Source organism: Mirounga leonina, unplaced genomic scaffold (genome assembly GCF_011800145.1).
Source record: "Mirounga leonina isolate KUSES-001 unplaced genomic scaffold, KU_Mleo_1.0 Mir_173, whole genome shotgun sequence".
In the NCBI taxonomy this organism is placed as follows: Eukaryota; Metazoa; Chordata; class Mammalia; order Carnivora; family Phocidae; genus Mirounga; species Mirounga leonina.
Window position 1 is genome coordinate 60,484,230 of NW_023270447.1, and position 20,414 is coordinate 60,504,643.

The 20,414-nt window shown below is 58.5% G+C and overlaps 1 protein-coding gene across 7 annotated transcripts in view; it reads right to left on the reverse strand.

The window, feature by feature from the left end:
- PTPRF (protein tyrosine phosphatase receptor type F) overlaps positions 1–19,855 on the reverse strand; it is an 85,492-nt gene extending 65,637 nt beyond the window's left edge. For all 7 annotated transcript variants that reach the window (XM_035018798.1, XM_035018795.1, XM_035018792.1 and 4 more), the window contains exons 1-3: positions 19,801–19,855; positions 13,001–13,077; positions 6,242–6,377 (exon numbers count right to left, since the gene is read on the reverse strand). In XM_035018798.1, coding sequence (XP_034874689.1) covers positions 6,242–6,332 — 91 coding nt within the window. In that variant the 5' untranslated portion in view covers positions 6,333–6,377; positions 13,001–13,077; positions 19,801–19,855. The remainder of the gene's footprint in view (positions 1–6,241; positions 6,378–13,000; positions 13,078–19,800) is intronic.
- Between the last annotated feature and the right edge of the window lie 559 nt (positions 19,856–20,414).

Consider the following 20,414-nt stretch of genomic DNA (forward strand, 5'->3'; position numbering starts at 1 on the left):
GGGCCAGAAGAGCCAGGGCAGCCTTGGTGGGAGACAGAGTGGCCTGGGGATAACAGAGGTTCTAGAAGCTTCAGTTTGCTTCACATTTCCTCTGACTACACTCTGAAGGAGGCTCCAGACTCTCCCAGTCTGTGTTGGTCTGCAGAGCCTGTCCCTGTTTGCTAGTCCTTTCAGATGGGTCCTCTCGGATAGGATTCTGCCCACTCACGCTCCACTGGGTGTGCACCCCTCCCCCACACCCGAGGATCTGCACACCAGCAGCTCTGTGATCTCCTGTGATCTCCTTCTGCAATGCCACCACCTTAGTCCAGATACGACCTTCCCTTGACTGGACACTCCACCAGCCCAACAAGCTGTGTCCCTGCCTCCAGTCTTGCCCCCTCCACTCTGGTCTATTCAGCAGCCAGAGTGAACTGCCTCTCTCCTCTGATTAAAACCCAGAGGCGGCCTCCCACTGCTATCAAAACAAAATTTCAACTCATTTCATGGTGGACAGAGCCCTGCCAGGTCTAACCCCAGCCACTCTCCACCATGCGCCCCCCATACCCCCACCAGCCCTGGCTTTCCATCCCCTGGATAAGCAATGTTCCCTGTGGCCTCAGGGCCTTTGCATAAGCTGTTTCTGCCACCACAAACCTCTGAGACATCCTCTTTACCTTCCTGATCCCAACTTAAACATCATTTCCTCAGAAAACCTCCCTTGGTCTCTCTGTCATTGTCCCCTACTCCATTAGCTCAGTTCCTGGTTTTAAGCTCTCTGGTAACTCCCTCTGCCTCTCTCATAGCACTGCTCACAGTTTGTTACATAGTACGTGCGTGACGTTTTTACTTTTTCTACGTTTGGGGCGAGTATTTGGCTCACAGCTGCTTCCCCACCTAGAACAATACCCCAGGGCAGAACGGACACCATGCCTGCTTTGCTTCCTGCCCTGTCCCAGTTGCCCGACCAGTTCCTGGCACACAGGGGTGTGGAACAAATAAAGGAGGGACCTGACAAGGGGATGCCCAAGGAGGATGGAGACTGCAGCCCCTTCCACACCAGGGGGAAGCCCGTTCCACCAGGGAAAGCAGCCCAGGGTGCTGCGCTCCTTTGGCTCCTGCCTCAACATGTCAGCCGCAGAAACCAGAGGCTGGAACCTGCTGAACCGGAATGGCCGGGAGAGCACGCCGGGGGGCGGGGCCTCCCCGCCAAACAAAGAACCAGAAGCTGGGGAGGAGAGCCAGGTCTAGGTCACGAGAAAGCAGCAAGAAGGGAAAAAGCCTGAGTACTGTGTGGAGGCTGGATGGGGGCCCAAGGCCTGGGGCCACCGAGGAGGCAGAGCCCCCTTGGAGCCTGGAGAGGAGCCAGTGTGCCGCCCAGCCCACCCACCCGCCAAACTGGCAGAGCCTCCCCAGCCCCCTGCGCCAGGGGACAGGCCCTTCCCCCGCCTCCAGCCTCAGCCTCAGCTTCCCAAACCCACCCCGACTCCCACCCAGGGTCCCCTCACCCAGCACTGCAGCCAAAGCCCAGCTCGTCCTCGTCCCAAAGCCCAGCTCGTCCTCGTCCCAAAGCCCTACTGAGCCCTTGCCCCTTTTGTTCACCAGGCCAACTTTTGGGGAGCACAAATCTGACCAGGGCTCTCCCCAGCTACAAACTCGGTGCTGACTCCTCTCTCCCTGCTACCCTCCCCACACATGCTCCTGCTAACCTCTCTAGGCTCACCCTTCTCGACTCTTTCCAAACGGAGCACCTTCCATGGGCCAAGCACTGTACTTGGCACACGGCTCGGCCCTGGTGGACTTGCCCTGACAGGCCAGGCCGATGGGCGCCTCTTTGCCTTCGTGTGCGCCCTGCCCCTCTCCTGCACCCCACCCCCCGTGGGAGCCTGCCCTGCGTCCGGCTGCCCTTGGGGTTCCCATTCCAGCACTGATCACAGCTACACTGACTGCTGTCAACACCAGGCACCCTGACCACTCGGCCTGGTGCTGACCCCGAGCTGGTGTTCAGGGAGGGTCTGAAGAACTTCAGAGACCACGTGCCAGGAGGGGCTTTCTGCAACCCCCTGGCTCCCCTTCCTTGCTGCATGGAGGTCGGGGGCCACACAGCTCTTCAGGCAGCGGCCCCCAGAGGTATGCCCTGGGACACTCTCCATGCAAGCGGCCACGGAGCCCATGCACAGTGGGAATGAGTGGCCTCATAAAGGAAACCAGTGGGCTGGCTTGGGGAGAGGGTGGGCACACCTCTGGTGGGGGGGCTGTCCACAGCCAAACTGGGCCACTTTGGAGGCTCCTCCACAGGGAGACGGACTGCTATTTTGTGCCTTCCCTGTGGGGTACATACACACACGTACACACATGCGTATACAGAAGCAGAGAGCAGACACACAGCCCCGAGGCGGTGAGGGACAGCGAGGCAGGGGAGGGAGCTCCTGGAGAGGTGGATTCCCAGGCCCTGAACCGCCTCATGAGCTGGGGACTCATTAACCCTAGCTCCTACGACCACTCTTGGTGCCCTCCAGAGGGGAGTCCGCTCAGAGACACCCCGGGGTTCCCAGGGGACACGCAGGGAGCCCCAGGTCATGGCCTCGATCGGAGGGACCACATACTAAGTGCCAGGTGCTTTGAACATGGGACCTCAGTTAACCTTTCCAGGTAGGAATGATTACCCTCGTTGTGCAATAGGAAAACAGGCCCAGAGAGAGAAAGCAATCTGCTGGAAGCGCCACAGAGGGCAGAGTCTAGGCAGGCCACCAGGTCCTACCCACCCGGTGGCCCTGCCTACCCATAAGGCTGGCAGGGCGGGGGTATGACATGACACACACACACCCTCAGCTACGCAGGCCCCCGCCCCCCACCCCACCCTCACCCCTACCCCTCCAGCTGTGGGGCATCCTGCTCTGGGCTCTTATGATTCCAAGTCACTGGGCCGTAACCAGGGCCCCCGCTCGAACCTGATCACCTGTGTTGCATCCCTGCCTCTGTCCCATGCTGCCTGGGGACAAAAGGTTTTCACTGTAGCTCTCTCATGAGCTCCATGGAGAAGCCCAGGGCCATTAATGTCCCCCCGACCCAATCTCAAACCATTATGCACCACCCCCCATTAGCAAATATCCAGTCACTCTTCAGGGTTCCCTTCTTCCAGGAAGCCTCCCGGCGCCCGAGCCAGGTGCTTAGGTCGCTACCTCTGAGCTGGTGCCGCCCCCCGACAGAGCACACGCTGGAGTAACTCGAACGGCAGGGTCCGAGGGCAGGCCTGTGTGGACACCTGGCACCTGACTCGCCCGTTAGAGCAGCAGAAACCTCTTCCTGCTTGGGACCACCTCCAGCGCCACAAGCCGCTCCCCTTGAGAAACCACGAAGCCCTGGGCTCAGGAACTGCCCAACCCCGTGTGCCTGGGTCTCCACTGGAGCTGACTCGGCATTAACGCTGGGGCCTCTGGGCTAACTCTCGGCAGCTGCTTCTCCACCCTCCTTCCCTCCGCTCCCCTCAGAGGCCAGCGCTCCCATTCATTTGTCTCGTTAAGAGGCCTATAGAAACACATTTGTCCGCTCCGCACTTCACTGCTCCGGTCGTCAATTCTCTGGGGCGCCTGCCCTACCTTTTGCAGCAGCTCTGTCCACGTTTGCCCACTCATCCCTGGCTAGAAGTCTCCCAAGCCCAGCCTAAGCCTGGCCACAGTGGAAAGGGTACAGATCCAAAAGTGTATTTAGCAGGTCCTTAAGACCCAGGCCAAGGTCCCCATAGCTCCCAGCCCAGTCCCCTCTCCCATGGCTGTCTGCCTGGGAGCAGAGCCCCACTCACCCTATTTCAGCATCTCTAGCTGATTCCTACCTTCCAGACCCTGGTCTTTGGGTTCTGGGTCTCAAGGGACCAGCATGGAGGTTCTGGGACTCTGCTCCAAGTATTCTTCCACTCTGCCCCCCAAGTGGCACATGACCCAGACTCCTGGAGGAAGTGTATAGGAACTGGTCAGGGAAGAGGATGAGGAAGAGTGTTCCAAGCAGAGGGATCAGAAGGAACAGAGGCCTGGGAAGCGCATGGGCGACAGAGAAGTCAGCATGGCGGGATTACACGGCAGGGGGGCAGAGTGAAGGATGAGGTTGGTAGAGGCTGGAAAATGCAGGGCCTTGAGAAGCACTGAGACCCCTAGGCTTGATTCTGAAGGCAACAGGGGAGGAGAGTGAGAGATTTTATTTTATTTTAAAGATTTTATTTATTTGACAGAGAAAGAGAGAGCATAAGCAGGGGGAGCGGCAGGGAGAGGGAGAAGCAGGCTCCCCGCTGAGCAGGGACCCCCCTATGTAGGGCTCGATCCCAGGACCCTGGGCTCATGACCTGAGCCAAAGGCAGACGCTCAACCGTCTGAGCCACCCAGACGACCCATGAGGGATTTTAAACTGAGGGGTGACACAGTCAGGCTTTCGTTTTCAACCAGACTTTTACTTTGGAAGAAAGGCTTGTGAGGGAACGGAGGCAGGGAAGCCATAGGGAGGCAGTTGCGTGTGAAAGCCCAAACAAGAGCGAGGGTGGCTTGGGTGAAGGCAGCGGAAGGGAAGGTGGATGCATTCCAAAGATGTTTAGAAGGGAGAAACAACAGAAGTTGGCGATGGATTAGATGTGGGGTATGAGACAGGGAGGAGGCCCCGGGTTCTGACTTGGGTGCTGGGGCGGGTGGTGATGCCATTGGCCAGGAGAGAGAACACAGAAAGAGGAACAGGTTTGGGGGTATGAGGGGACGCGTTATGGCATGTTCGGTCTACAGCAGGAGGGGAAGGCAGCTAGTCTCCCAGGATGTGTTGTCTGAAAGCCCAGCTGGGAGCTCCTCCCTCAGCCCTCAAGCTCTTGTCCAAAGGCCATGAGAGTGTCCAGGGTGAGGTCGGGGAGCAAGGACAGGACTTCAGTGTCCAAGGGCTACTGACCACACCTGACTGTTGACAAGCTTTTGCCTCCCTGCCAACGTCAGAGTCACACCCAGTGACTTCGACCCCAACCTGCCTCTGCAGGCTCAAGCTCTCCCCAACAGCCCCAGCCAGGCCTGGAGATCACCCCCACCAGGGCCTGCACCTCAAAGCTTCCACTACCCCCCTCCCTCCGCCCCCAGGAGGAAGGCCCTCCCCTTCCCCTGGCCCTACTAGCCCCACCAGGGCCCCTCCTCAGAGGACAAAGGGCGGGGTGCCCTGGTCCCACCCCTCTCCGGGATCTGGTCCTGAATAATTAATGAGCCATTAGGAGAAAGGGCCTGGGTGGGGCAAGGAGAGAGATCTATGCCCAGATACTTGGAGTGGGGGGTGATGGAAGCCCTGTGGCCCGCTAACCCCCAGGCTGACCCCCACATTGGCCCTTGGCCACCTCTGGGCTCCCGACAGGCTGGGAACAGCCCCTTCCCCCAGGGACCTTGGCTCCGACCTCACCCCTCCCAGTCAGTGTGCAGATTGGCTAAATCGGACCTGTGCTCCGCCTCCCTCCAGTAACCAAGCAGTGGTAACCATGGTGACGGGGAGGGCTGCGGCCAGTCTTGTAGTGCCAGGCAGGGGGAAGGGCGGCAGGAAAGGGATGAAAGTTCGGAGTTAGATTTGGGCAGGGGACAATCCCACTTCCCTCCACACACACACACACACACGCGCACACACACACACACACAGCCCAGCTTCCTGCCGGCCAGGTGCAATCTTCCCCCCATTCCCCAGGCTGAGGGGCTGGGGGAAGGAGGATGGTAGGGAAGGGGTGGGGATGGTGGATGGTGGGGAAGGGGAAGGAAGGGCTCAGTGTTCCCACATGTGAACCCCAAGAGTCCGGCCCAGGGAAAGGGCTACGGTGGCTCTGGCTTCCGACCATTCCTTGGACCTGTGGACTCAGCCGGCACCCCATTCACACACCTATATACATTCCTCATGTGCCACCCCCCTATTCCCACTCAATTCTGACATGGCTCACACTGGGTCTTCTGCACAGATCTGCAGTGGCAGACACAGTACACGCCTAAGCACGCCACCCGATGACCACATGAATCCTGGACATGTCTCACCCCCGTTCCATAAAACGGGGTCACACTTAGCCATGCTCCACCTTGCAGTGCCTTAAGGGATTCCACAGGATGCTCCTAGGAAGCATGGGGCTGGAGTACTTCTTGGGGGGGGCGGTTCTCTAATAGTAGGAGGTCTGGGAAGGTGTCTAACAATCCTGCCTCTCATAGTAGCTGCCCATGTCCCCCACCCTAGGATCCTGCTAGGAGGAACGTGCAGCTTGAGGGGTCAGACTTACTGTCACCATGGGCACCTGCCACCAAACCAAGCATCATGAGCGCGGGCACAAGGGGCACCATCGTCTTCCCTGGGGCTGGCTCAGGGGCCATCCAGGGCTCTAGCACCACGGCCAGCCACAGCCCAGGACAATCCACCTGTGATGGAGAGAAGGGCACAGCCAGTTAGCTGGTATTCAGCGATGACCCTATCGCCCACCTGTGCCACCTCCTGGCCCCCACTCACCACCCAGACCCCGCTCATCCTCACTGACCATCCAGAGCCTGGTTCCACAGACACACTGCCCACCTTTGGACTGTGCAATGACCAACTGGACCCGCAGAGCCCTGTGGCGACCCAGGCTCCTCACCGATCCCCTCTTCTCAGTGACCCCGAGGATAACCCAATGGTCACACTGTAGGGAGACAGCACAAGAGGCCTTCAGGTCATTCTCTAAACCTGAGTAGCAGGGCAGGGGGCCACTGAGCCCAGAGGATGTACAGGGCTGTTCTGTCCCAGTTTGTGAGTTTCCAACTTGCCTCCGGAAGGGGACAGGAATGGGGAAACAGGGTCAGAAGACACAGAGACACACAGACAAAACAAAACAAGACAGAGACAGGGAGCAGTGAGAAGGTAGCAGACCCATGCAGGCCAGGGACTCTGGAGTCCCTGGGGCATCCCATTGTCTCTTCTCTCCCCAGCAGGGAGGGAGGAGGCAGTGGGCCAGACCCCGCATGCTGAGTACAGGCCCCAGAGCACAGACTTGTTCGCAGCAGACAGAATCCAGGTATCAGAGGCTCGAAGCCAAAGCCACAACCCGTCCAGGCTCGCCAGGACGTGCTCTTGACAAGTCAGAGCTGCCCCGCCTGGCCACCCTCAACCTACCCAATTCCCATGGCACCTTCCCACTCCAAAAGGAAACTGCAGGGAGGGCCTGGTGTGGCCAGGAATGGGGGTGCTGGACCCTCAGATTCCACCCACACCTTCTCTGCCCTTGCCCTAGTGGCCTAGTAGCTTCGGGAGCTGGTTGCTCAGAACTGCCTTCCAGACTGAGACCGCCACCTGTGCACAGGGAAGACTGTGTCTGGGATTGGCTGAATGCCTCCCAGGCCTTTGCTCCTCGGGCTCCTCCACCAGGTGTGCCCTCCGCAGTCTGCCACGCACCTGTATGAAGCTTTCACTACGGATACACTGCTCTCGCGCCACAGCCCCAATGCTGGACCCCCCACCCGGGGGGCTTTAGGGGACCCACAACAGTGCCCACCAGCTCTGCTCACACTTCACTCTGAGCAGGTGGCTGGCACATGAGAAGTCCCTCAATAATGCTCTGAAAGCACAGCCGGACATAGAGGGGGCAGGGGGTGATGATGAACATACCCTGGGGCCCTGCAGGGGTCCCATGGACTCCGGTGGGAGAGTCTAGGTTAGAGCCAGGTCCCAGCTGGCCCACAGTGGTAGGAGAATTTGCAAGGAAGTGCCAGGGCCGGGGAATGTGAAGGGGCAGGGCTCAAAGATGGCTCTGCTCCTGCCTGGAACTCGATCTCGGGTCTCAACCGGGACAGCCAGAGGTCCTAAGACCGGAGGGCGGTAGGTAAGCAGAGGTGCTAAGACAAAACAGGCAGGACTGTGAAGTGGGGCAGGGGCTGAGCACAAAGGGCAAAGTGCAGGAGATGTCCTTCGTCCCAAGAGCTGGCTACGAGTCTTAGACAGCAGCCGAGAAGCAAAAGCAAGAAAGCTGAAGGGGCACGATGGGCATCCGGCCCCACTGACACCGTGCCTGGGGTTCCACTCAGTGATCACAAGGTTCCAGTGGCTGAGACCCGGAGAGAGGGGGTCCCCACCACGATGCCCGGTACAGCCGGTCTGGGAAGGAGGTCCCCTAGCACCAAAGCCCTGTCTGAGCTTGGTCGCCACTGCACTGAGGTGAAGCCACAGCACCAACCATGGAATTAAAGTTCTCAGCAGACATGCAGCGGCGAACTGCCTGGCCAGGCTGCCACGGGGGCACGCCCCGACACAATCATCCTGTCGTCCTGGTACAGACACCGTGGGTTTACGGCTCAGTGGTGTGTTGTTGCACCAAAAGACAGGGGAAGAGGGGCCTAGTCAAGCTATTGTACAACAACAGCATATGCACAGAGGTTTCGTTCCCGGGTGCAAGCATTCTGGGTATGCACCCCCTCCCTGGGTAGACACCACGGCCACGTAAGCCACAGGAACACACAGCATGGGGGGCAGATCTCCCTGGTACGAACTAAAGGCGATAAGGCTACAAAGGAGAGGTCACGGAGGCACACGTGCTTGGAACTGTGAGCATGGGTTGGAACCCCCCAGGACGATTCTCACGGCGGGCGGCATATCCCTGTAGCGGCCCGCCTACAGTAATCAGAGCACCGTAACTCCCAGGGGGGCACATCCGGGAGGTGTGGCTGTCGGGGCCAGACCCCACCGGAAGTAGAGCTGCCTGACAGACGTTACCGGGCCATAACCTGCCAGTCCATTATTGTGGGGGTGTAACCCCCCCGACACAGACATCATGGGGTGTAAGTCCCCAGTACAGCCATCGAGGGGGCCTAACTCCAGAACAGAGGTCCTGTGGTACAGTCTAGAATGAGATTCCGGCCATGGGTGTCAGGAGAACTGGGGCCTCTGGTAACCCCAGCCCCAGTGTGGGAAAGACAAGTGACACTAACCTGGGGACTCCAAGGGCTCCCTATGTCTCTGAGTCTGGGAGACTAGCACACTATTCAGACACAGAAAGCAGGACAAAGGTAGAGAAGTTGAAAGCAAAGACATCCCCTCTCCGAAGAGCTTCTCCCAGACGTGCATGGACACAGGGACATGGCTACCCAGAGACCGGAGACACAGGGAACACATGGACACGGACACATTCTTCAGGAAGTACTCCGGCAGGCACACTGCTGTCCAAGCCGGGGCTTCTTGGGTCACCAGCTCCTAGCGAGAGCGAGCTGCTGTCTACCCCAGACTCTGGAAACACAGTCTGCCTCCAGCCCTGGGCCCCCTTCCTCCGAGTCTTGGATCCCTGGGCCTCGCCTTGGTCTAGACCTCGGCCCTGTCCCCACCCCGGAGTGCTCAGGGTCACCTGTGGGGAGAAGGTGGGAGAGGAGCAGGGAGGTAGGACTAATGCTAACCTTGCTGGGGTCGCCGAGAACCTTCTGAATCCAGTGCAACAGTGTTAAGAGCTGAGCGTCCACTTCCCCCAGCATGGCTGGGTGAGTCTGCGTTTCTAACAACTGAGATGAGAACAAGGCCTGCACTCTTGACATTAACGAAGGCTTGTCTCTGAAATGCACTGTGGGCCACTGGCTCCACCACGCTGACATACTGGGGCAGGAAAACAATTCCATACCGTACGACATTATAGGAATATAATTGGATGGGATTTTTCCACATTCAGAACGGTTTTGATATATCCTTTTCCTTTGCTATGTCAGTGTAAAGCTGCCAAATGCCCTTTCTTGGGAAGAACTGTCCTTTATTCTCGAATTGTGTTTTAGTGTTAAAATGTCCTTTCTTGTATGCAATAAGGGTGATAGCAGATAGCAGTATTTTCTATAATGTCCTTACTTGGCCAAATAATAAATTGCCATTCCGATATCTGAACCCCAAGTACTCTTGGAAAGTGTACTGGTTTGTGAAATCCAAGAGCCTGCGAGTCACTGCTCTGAGGAAAAAGGAAGGGCCAGGCACCACACCAAACCACAAGATTCAAATAAGAATGCCCTGGAAATGTATGGAACACAGAGGCCATGTCACCTCCATGCAGCCCAACCTAAGCACCCCTGTCAGCCTCAATGGGTTCCCCCACCCCTGAGAGACCATGTTATGCCAGAGACAGTGGGGGGGATCCCTGGCTGGAGAACAGCTGGGATCATTCTGAGTCCTCTTCATGAATATGCAAACACAGATTGATTTGTTTCCCTTGGGCACGTGTTATTATTCACAAATATTAATTAGTCTCCAAATACCACCTGTTCCTACAGCTCCCCCACCCCCAGACCAGGACCGTGGCTCCCCCGAGGCTGGGGCCCCAAAATGGACATCAACTGGAGGAGGGGCACCCAGGGCCCGCCCCCCAGAGGGGCTGGCCAAGAGGAGAGACCAACACTTGGGCAGGAGGAGCCTGAGAGCAGGGAGAGCCGGGAGCCACTCACGGTCAAAGCCGCGGGCAGCTAACCGAGCCCTTTTGTCATGTCCTGGACAGTTCACCGCGTGGCACTGCATCAGCAGCCGCGGAGGCGGAAACAGGCCTTGTTACACTTGGGAAGGAAAACCAACATGTTTCCAACTCTCACCAAACCGACCGCGGGATTATGACGGGAATAAATCAGCCTCAGCCTCGACCCCGGCCCCGGGGAAGGAGGCAGCCAGCAGCAGGCAGCTTCCCTCTGCCAGCCAGGTGGCCAGAGTCCGTTAGCACAGCCTGCAACAGCCCGCCCGCCCTCCTACAGCCGGGCCCCCTACCCTCTCACAGCCCTCGGCTTCTTGGGCTCCCCGGGGAATGGAGGGGAAACTTAGGAAGTGCATCCCAGAGTTTCTCCAGGGGGCACGAGGTCCAGCAGAGGCTCAGCTGGGGGCAGCAGACCAAGGGGACCAGCAGAGGCACCTGCCTACACCTATAGCCCTACCAAGCCACCAGCCCTCCAGCTTCCTTCCTCAGGCAGCGGAGCCTCCCTGGGGTGAATGCTCACCAGCACCTCCAGACCTCGGCACCTGCTGATCTCTCTACCGGGAGGAACGCCCTTCTCCTGCCCCCAGCCACCGACTCACCCCTCAGAACTCAGCTCAAGCGACCCTCCCTGGTTTAGTGAAGGCAGCAAGAGGTGGTGTTGACCAGGGGTTCTCAATCTAGAGTGATTCTGTAGCCGCCCCCCAACCCCCATGGGACATCAGGCTACATCTGGGGACATTTTTTATAGTCGAAGCTGGAGGTCGGGGGCAAGTGCTACTGACATCTCGTAGGGAGAAACAAGGGATGCTGCTAGATGTCTTACAGTAATAGGCCAGCCTCCCGCAACAAAGCATTAACTGGTCCAAAATGTCAATAGTATTAAGGCTGAGAAAACCTGGTATAGACAGCAAGATCCTTTGCTGATGTAGGCCAGGGCCTACCCCAGAACCCAGTCCCCTATGAGCACCTTGGGCATCCCAGCCTGGCTTAACCCTTGTATCAGCTGTACTTGGGCCTCAGGATCCTAGAGCATCCTCGCCTCCCCCTCGAAGTCAGCCTCACCTCCAGAAGCCAGGCCTTACAGCACATCTCCCACACCCTTTCACACAGGCCATCAGCAAGCGGCCTCTCTACGAGACAGAGAACTCTGCTCTCAGGCACCTTTCTTGCTGAGAATGGGCTCCCAGGTAGGTCAGACCCAACACCTGAGGACGGAAAAGTGAAGGGACACATGCCTCCCCATCTGACCCTTCCCACCTACGACACAGCCTTCCTGCTGCACAATCTACATGATCCCAATGCCCATCTTGCCACGCATAGGACCGGGCCCCTGGCAGATCCCCAATACATGCTCACTCCCTTTTCCTGTCTAGGCCAGACCCATCTCTCACGACCCTCCTCATCAGCTGACCATGCAGATCTATTCAGGGGGCCCTGCTGGGCCCTGAGCCAAGGGGCAGGGAGATGAATGAGAAAGCCATGGGCTGGGCCTTCCAGGAGCTTACTGAATGATGGCCGAACCAGAGCTCATCCTCCCCAGTACCGCCCCTCCTCCTGGTCCCCATCTTAGTGACAAGCACTACCACTGACCTGGTCTCCCAAGCCAGCCAATCCTCCTCAAATTCTCCTCTTTCTTCACCCCACACACCCCAACTGGTCAGGAAGTTTGGGCCTACACTGCCTCCACTCCAGCCACAGCATGCTAGTGAGACCTCAGGAGCACGGACCTCTTCAGGGGGCTTCCTGCCTCAGGTTGCTCCCTGTCTGCCCTGCACACAAACCAGTGCCCCCGCTGGCTTACAGGAACGCCAAGGTGATCATGGCCCTCGGGTGCATTCTGCTGCTTGACTCCACAGCAGACACACAGATAATGTTTCGGGACTCGATGGATGGGCAAGTGGAGAGATGGATGCATGGATGGTGCTTTTCTGCTTAAGAGCCATCATTGTCTCCAGATCACCCTCAGGAAAAAGTCTAGAGTCTTTAGCTGGATATCCAAGGCTCACCATGATCCATCTCCAACCCCAACCCACCTGCTCTGTGCTTCTGGCAGAAAGACGGAAGTGAAAGAGACAAGGAAGGAGGTGCCCGGATCTTGGGAGTGCCTTGCTCTTTCTACCACAACTTACAGCTGATGGGAACAGACTTTTCTCCAGAAACACAGTGAATGGAGAAGCAGACGGATCCCAGTGTAAGTCCCAGAACGTCACCCAGAAGCCTATTTCGCACCTACAGCAGCTAACGAGCTGTGTATCACTCCCCACCCACCTCCATCAAGCATTCTGGCCAGAAACCCAGCCACCATCCTTGACACCTCCCCTCCTCCCTCGTGTCCCACATTCAGCCCTTCACCATGTCCTGTCTCCTCCACGTCCCTAAAAGGCACTCACATCCCTTCTCTTTGCCTCCATCACCACCTCCCTGGTCCTTCACCATCGCTCAGCCATGTGCACACTGGACCGGGTCACGCGCCTCGTGGCAACCCTTCCACGGCTCCCCACCAGTCTGCATCACAATCCCAGCTGCTCAGCCTGGCCCACAGGACCCCTCTATGCCCCCAGCCCCTGCCACCTCTTGGGGCATACTCACCAGGTCTCTGCTTGCTCACGTCAGTCACTCTTGGACAACCAGCACTGAGGGCAGGGCATCGGGGTCTCCGCTCCTTCCTGGAGAGAGAGTAAAGCATGAGAAAACACCAAGAATTTCATCACAGCAGAGTAGATATTGACGCAGAAAGACATTCAAAACCTGCTGTTTATGACAAAAAAAAAAAGTAGGTTTCGAAACCATTCATGCAGGACATTCCCCATTCAGTAAAAATGCCCATCTCTTTACTCGCTCACTCTCTTTTCAGGACTCCTGAGCATCTACTATGTGCTGGGCTTTTTTCCAGGTACCAGCATAGAGCCATGAGCAACACAGACTGAGGCACCCACTACCCCTGCAGCTAGCCCTCCTGAGACCCCCCCCAGCAGAACAGAGGCCCTGCCCACCTCTGCAGCCCCACCGGCCCAAGCTCTGGCCTGCCAGCCAACCACAAGAACTTCCTCTTCTGATCTTCAAATGTGCCACATTTTGTGCAGTCTCCAGCCTTGTCAGTGCCTAAAACATGCTGCTCACACGCTTCTGCCAAGTATCCCTTAGATCTCAGAGCCAATGGCACTTTCTCAGGGAGGCCTTCCATGGTGACCCAGACTACATGCCTGGACCTTGCCTAGGAGTAGTGATGACAAATGTCATGAATTATATTTTTTTAATTTTTAAGAAGATTTTATTTATTTGTTTGAGAGAGAAACAGAGAAAGAGAACACAAGCAGGGGCAGCGGCAGAGGGAGAGGGAGAAGCAGGCTCCCCGCCGAGCAGGGAGCCTAATGTGGGGCTTGATCCCAGGACCTCAGGATCACGACCTGAGCCGAAAGCAGCCATTTAACCCATGGAGCCAGCCAGGCGCCCCACAGATTATTCTTTTATACAATTACCGAGTCATGACCATAAGCCTGGCGTGTGCCCGGCTCAGTTCTGTAGCCCCAGCACCCAGGAGAGAGCAGGTACATGGTAGGTGCTCCATCAGGACATTAGGATATGCCGAATGAGTGGATGAACACACGAATGAGTTCAAAGAAAACACTGCAGCTTGGAAGAACCACACCAGCATACGCGTAGCCTTCAAAGAAGCTTCAGCAGCAATATTTATTTTTGACTTTCTGCTTCTCTGTAATTTTTAAAATGAAGGTGTGCCCCTGGATGCCCCCTCCCCTGGCACACACACAGCCACACAGCCCGGCTCTTCCCTCTAGAAGCGTAGGCACCGTCCTGGGTGGGGGTGGGGGTCAGACATGCCCACACAGTCTCGTCCCCCACCTCGCCACAGCTCAGCGACTGGGCGCCACTGGGGCCCACTCAGGGCAGGCTGCACGTCACAGTGGGCTTCTCTTCAGCCTCCCACCCCCACAAACACAGCAATTCCACCGTGGCTCCTCCCAAAACGGACACTCAGGGACGGGGGTCAGGGAGCACCCTCACCAACTCGAAGCCAGCCTCCTGCACCTGGGAATTGTCCTCCCTTGAGACTGACCACCTTTGCCAGCATGGGGGAACGTCCTCATTGACGGGAGGCTCATCATAACGGACCAAGACGGGCCTCGCCGACCCACCACCATCCCGTGCTGACCCTGCAGCTCACCCTCTCTCTGGCCTCCACTGGCCTCTGCCCCTGCCCGAACCAATAGCCCTGGCCCTCAGGAGGGCTGCACACCTCCCTCCCCAGGTCCACTGAGTTTCCACAAGGTTCCCTGTGGCCGCTGCTCCCAGCACACAGGCTGCTGGGCGGGTCTGGCCAGACAAACCAGCTTCCATGTCCTAGACTCAAAGGCCGGTTTGTCTGGGGACGCCTGCCGGGGCCTCATGCTGCCAGATATGAGGCTGTTGGCTCCTCCACTGCTCAGGGACCCTGGGGCAGAGGGACAGGGTCTGAGGCAGAGAATGGGGAGGGTCCCTAAGCCAGCTGGCACTAGGAGCATGACCTAAACTGACCAGGAAAGGGGTTTATGTCCCAAATGGCCTGGAGGTGGGTCAGAGAACAGACAAAACTTTGCAACGGGAAAGACCTTAAAGTACACAGAACAGCATGAGGGCAGGATTCTGGAACAGCCAGAATAGTACCTGGCATCACACCAGTCCAGGATCAAACGGGCCCCAAAACAACCTAGACAGGCAATCAGAATCACCCCTCACGTTCACCAGCAGCAGCTCCCAGAACCACTCTAGACCCACTCTGGCACAAACCCAGAACAATCAGGACCACCAGATACACCCAGAAGGCCAACTGGAAAGCTACTCGGAAAGGGTCTGACTGATACCAAACCCAAGTCTGGAATCCCTGGTTGGCCCCCAGAAGGGCCTCAGAAATGGTGAGGTTGGCAGCAATGACCAGGATCAGGTAAGAGTCCTTGGCACCCACCCAAGGCTGGCCCCCAGGAGGGCTCTTGGTCATGTGCCACACCTGGAGCCCTGTCTGGCAGCAGGACAAGGAGCAAGTTGAAATCTAGAGGAGCAGAGACACCAGGGCCCCTCCAGAGCAGCTCCCAGGCAGGCCCTATGGCTACGCCAGAACAGTCCCCAGAAGTAGCAGCTAAAACACTGCCGAGGAGCAAAAAACACCGTTCTCTGATCTGGGGTGGGGGGGGCACACAGAGACCGGTGCATCTGGACCTCATTAGACACCCAGGGCCCAGGTGGGGTGGGGGGAAGGGGGGACTGAGCACACTGAGGCCTCTAGTCTCACACCAGCCCACCAGAAGGTCAAATACACCTGAGCAATACACACAATCCCATAGATGATGACGAGGGCAGGCAGCTTGGGGCCAAGCATTCTCCTTGTTGAGCTCCTCCAACCTGCGAACCTCAGTTCAGAATTGCAACTATTTTAGGAAAGCAGGTCCCCTAACCTCAACAAGGTATTGTTTCAAAGGCGCCCCCTTGCCAGCCCCCACCCTGTGATTCTGATGAGGGTGGATCTGCACCAGCCCCTCCGATAATTTCAATAATGACTACTTGCTAATACTATTGAGGTATCATGCTTACTAGAGGCCAGGCCCTCTTCTAAGTACCTCCTGCATATCCAGCCTTAATCCTCATCACAACAGCACGAGGCACGGAATTGTCTTATACCCACCTAACAAAGGAGAAGACGGATTCAGAGACGTTAAGCAACTTGCTCAAGGTCACACTGCTCCTTAGCAGAGTGGCACCTCAGCAGTTTGGAACCAGAGCCTGCACTAACCACTGACGAGCACGGCTCAGCACTCTCTCAGCCCCCTCCTGGATGTCTCCTCTGCCCGCACTGGAACTCAAATGTCCCAAGCATCTCAAAGACAACGTGTCCAACCGCGAGCTCGAGTTCATTCTCCACCCCCTAAATCTACCTCTCCTCCCTGTCCCAGCTCAGTGACGCTGCAGGGCCTTCAGGAAGGGCCCCACCCAGTCACTCCCAGGAACCTGGACCCCTTCCTCTTCCTCTCTTCCACCTCCACATCCAATAAATCATCCTGTCCTCATAAATGTGCCTTCTAGTTGGCTCCATGCTCCTGCCCTATCCAAGACACCATCACCTCTCACCTGACTTACCCTCACCCTCCTCACTGGGCATCCTGGGTCCATCCACTTCCCATAACCACAGAATCCTCTTCCGGAAACGTAAATCTGATCCTAGCACATTCCACCCCTCCCCCTCCCCCAGCTTTAAATCTTTGGCGGCTCCCTTCTGTGTTCTCAGAGTAAAGTCACAGCTATTTACAGGACATTAAAGGCCCTCTGGGATCTGCTATACCTTAGAATACCTCAAGACCTCTGAGTCTTCACCCACACTATTTTCTCTGCCTGGAGTGCTCTTTGTTCAACTGGAAAACTCCTGTTCATTCCTCAAAACCCACTTCAGATAGCCCTTTCTCGGTCTCTTCTGGAAGTCATCTGACTTTGACCCCTGAACTCTCCCTTGCCTCATGTGGCGGCAGCTTCCCCAACCTTGTGACGTCTGCTCAGGACCACAGCTGCTTTAGATGAACTGACGCTGAGCTCAACCTCAGCTGTTCCTGAGGGGAGGGCTGCCTCGTCCGCACAGCTGCCAGTCCCCTCGGAAGCAGGGCAGCCCGGCTGAAAGTGCCTAGCCCGGAGTCTGGCACACTGTCGGCAATCAGTAAGAGGTTAGTGAATTGCTCTGCATTCCCATGATGCAATCTGTTCCCCCAGGGACCATGAGCTTCTCGAGGGCAGGGCCCTGGCTGCAAGCTGGGCCCAAGCACACAACAGTGTCGGTCACACGAGGAGGGCCTGCCACTGCTGATTACCCACTGCCACAGCTCCCTTGGATGCTCACAACAGTCAGGGCTGGATTAGCTGTCCCATTTCACAGGGGGTGTAACTGAGGCGCAGGGAGGAAGAAGCTGGAAAGTGCAGAAGCTGTGACATGTGTCACAGTCTCTATCAAAGAGGCCTGGGTCCCACTTGCCCCTGACTAAGGGCCCTCCACACTGAACTCCTAGTCAGGGCTGATGGGAGACAGCGGGGAGATCGCAAACCACCAGGGCCAGCATTTTGCTGCATATCAATCCAATTCCCAAGAAAAGCTTTTCAGCCCATCTACTCTTCCTGCAGCCATCCCCCTCCAACTGCTTCACCAGCCCCCAAATCAAGGCCCTGGACACCACCCCATGCTCACAGTGTGAACAAGGCTCAACAGAGGGGAGGCCAGGAGCTGCAGGGGGAAGGACAAGGAGGAAGGAAGGAATAATATTAAAACAATTTCCTTGTTGAAAGAAAGAGGGAAGGGAAAGAGCAACTGGAGAGGAAAACCAAACTACAGACACATTTCAAATCACAAGGGGGAAACTGAGCCAGCCAAAATGTGCAAGAAAATGTGTGCAGGAAGAGTGCGCTAGACTGTGGGTGTGCACACACCCTTCCCCGGGATGTGCAAAGGGGTGCTATGAGGGCACAAGTGGGCACACAGAGTGGTGCGTGGGCACGCAAGCCCAGTAGATGCCTGAGCTCCGGCTGCGGGGCAGGCCCCCGTGTGCAAGTGTGAGGGCAAGAAGGCAAGTAGATGTGCAGTGTGTGTGTGGGGGGGGGGGAGCTGAGTGTGGGAATGAAGGGGTGTGTGTGTGTGTGTGTGGCCTGTGCCCGGGGCTGCGGATGTTGGGGGCTGTGCTTGGGGAGTTACACCTGCTCCTTCTTGAAGCCCTAGGCTCATTCATATAATCAGTGAAAAACAGGGATTTTCTTGCTCCCTGAAGCAAGAGTTAATAAGGCGCCAAGCATAGAATTTTCTGAGATTTCCTCTCAGAACCCTCCTCTGGATCCCATCAGATCTCTGATGCCTCCCAAAGGATTCTTCAGCAGATCCCTTCCCTTCCCAGGGGATCCCTCACCATTGAGGATCCCCCAGAAAGATCCTCCTGGATCTTTTTCTAGGCCTCCCACCCCAATGCACTCCCCTGGATTTTCTGGCCAGATTCCGCACCAGGTCACTCTGGATCCCTGCCCTTGTCTCTTCAGGAACCAAAGTGAAGCCTTCATCACCAACACTCAGCAGTCCAGCCTCCCAGGCTCTGCCTGGCCGCCCTCAGGGGAATCCAGAGAATCCCCTCCCTTCCAGTTCACAGCTCGGGTACCGGGCTCCCACCGCCCAACCTGCTCCACCTTGGGGGCCCTCCACTGAGCGGGGCTGGGGGGGCGGGTCGTTGAAATGGGGAGAAAGCCCAGCCCCTCCCCCACCCTGGGGATGGAAGAACCAGAGAGGCGGCATTCCAGAGAAATGAGGAGGGGGCCTAGCAGAGCGCGGGCAGAGATCCTGGTCAGTGGGAGACAGAGACACCGAAAAACCAACAGGAGACGAGAGAGAGAGACAGAGAGAGATGGGGAAGGGAGTACAGAGAGACGCGGGCAGGAAGAACAGAGAGGCCCGGGGAGGGAGCCACACACAGCGGGAGAAACCCTGGGGGCGCGGGGGGTGAGACTGGGAGGCAGCGACACAGGGAGATAGAGATACAGACACTGAAGGGCACTGAGACCAAGACACCCAGGAAAACAGAAGCTGAGCCTGAAATGTGGGCACAGCGATGGGGACCGGGGCACACCGGGACGGGACGGGACGGGCGCGGGGCGGCGACTGAGTGAACTTTCCGGAGCGGGTCCGAGGGGACACGTCCTCACGGGACAGGTCGTTCCGGGGCCTTCAGGTCTTTGCGCCGGGGTGGGGGTGGGCACAGCCCGCCCCGCCCCTCCCCTGCCCGTGCCGGCTACCGCGGCAGGCGGGGGGCTCCAAACTCGCGCCCGGCGCACCCCGGGCCCGCACGTGCGCCTGGGCCGCGAGCGAGCCGGGGGCGCGTCGGCTGCGGATCCCCTGCCGGCTGGGAGGGGGCGCCTGTGCGGCGGGGGCGGGGGCGCGGCCTGGACCCGCCCGGGGCTGGGGTGGCGGTGGGAGGTGGAGGGCCGCCCCCGGAGCGCGGCCCGCCGGCGGGGGGAGACGAGGCGGGACCGAGGACGCGGAGCACAAATGCAAAGGGAAACTTTGCACTGGGGGGCGCGGGCTGCGGCTCAGGTGCGGCGCGGAGGGCGGGGAGGAGGGGGGCGGCGGGGGGCGGCGAGGAGCTAGCCAGCCGGCGGCGGCACCAGTGGTGGGGGGGGGGGCGCGTCTGCCGCGGGGTAAGCGCGGGGAGGAGCCGCCAGGCTCAGAGGGGGGGCCCAGCCGAGGCTGCGGGCGCGGCAGGTGGGGGCGCGGCCCGGCCTAAGCGGCGCCTCTAGCCCCGCTCGGAGGACGCGGGGAGGGGGCGGCGGGAGCCGGGAAGGAACGGATGCGGAAGGGACTGGAGGGGGGCCCGGGGGTCACTCACCGCCTATCCAGGGGCCGTCGGTCCGCATGTCCCCCCCCCCCCCCCCCCCCGGGGCGCCGCCCCCGCCGCTCCTCTGCCGCCGCCGCCGCCGCCGCCGGGTCCCACTCCCGCCACCGCCACCCGAGCCGGAGCCGGAGCCCGAGCCGGAGTCGGAGCCGCCGCCTCTGCCGCCGCCGCCACCGCTCCCGCCGCTCCCGCGCCAGCTCCAGCCGCGCGCCCCCGCTCGCGCCCGCGCCCGCGCCCCTGCCCCTGCCGTGCGCGTCCCCGGCGCCGCCCCTCCCCTCGTGCACTCTTACTCGTAGAGCGGTGGAGCCGCGTAGGCCCAGCGAGGCCACAACCCAACCCTGAGTCTCAACCGACTGGAGCTCCAGTGTTGGACCAGAACCCCAGTCATGAGCAAGGACAGACCCAAACTCCCATACGAAGTCCATATCCTATGAGTGGCTCCCACTCCTAATATGAACCTGGTAACTACTCGAGGACCCCATTTCCTCCCTATACAAATCTGCACCTGATAGTGAGCCCAGACCCTTCCCCAAACGCAATATTGAGTCCAGACTCCTAAATCTGCTCCCACACTGGCACAAGTAGTCATTTTAATTTGCACCCCTATA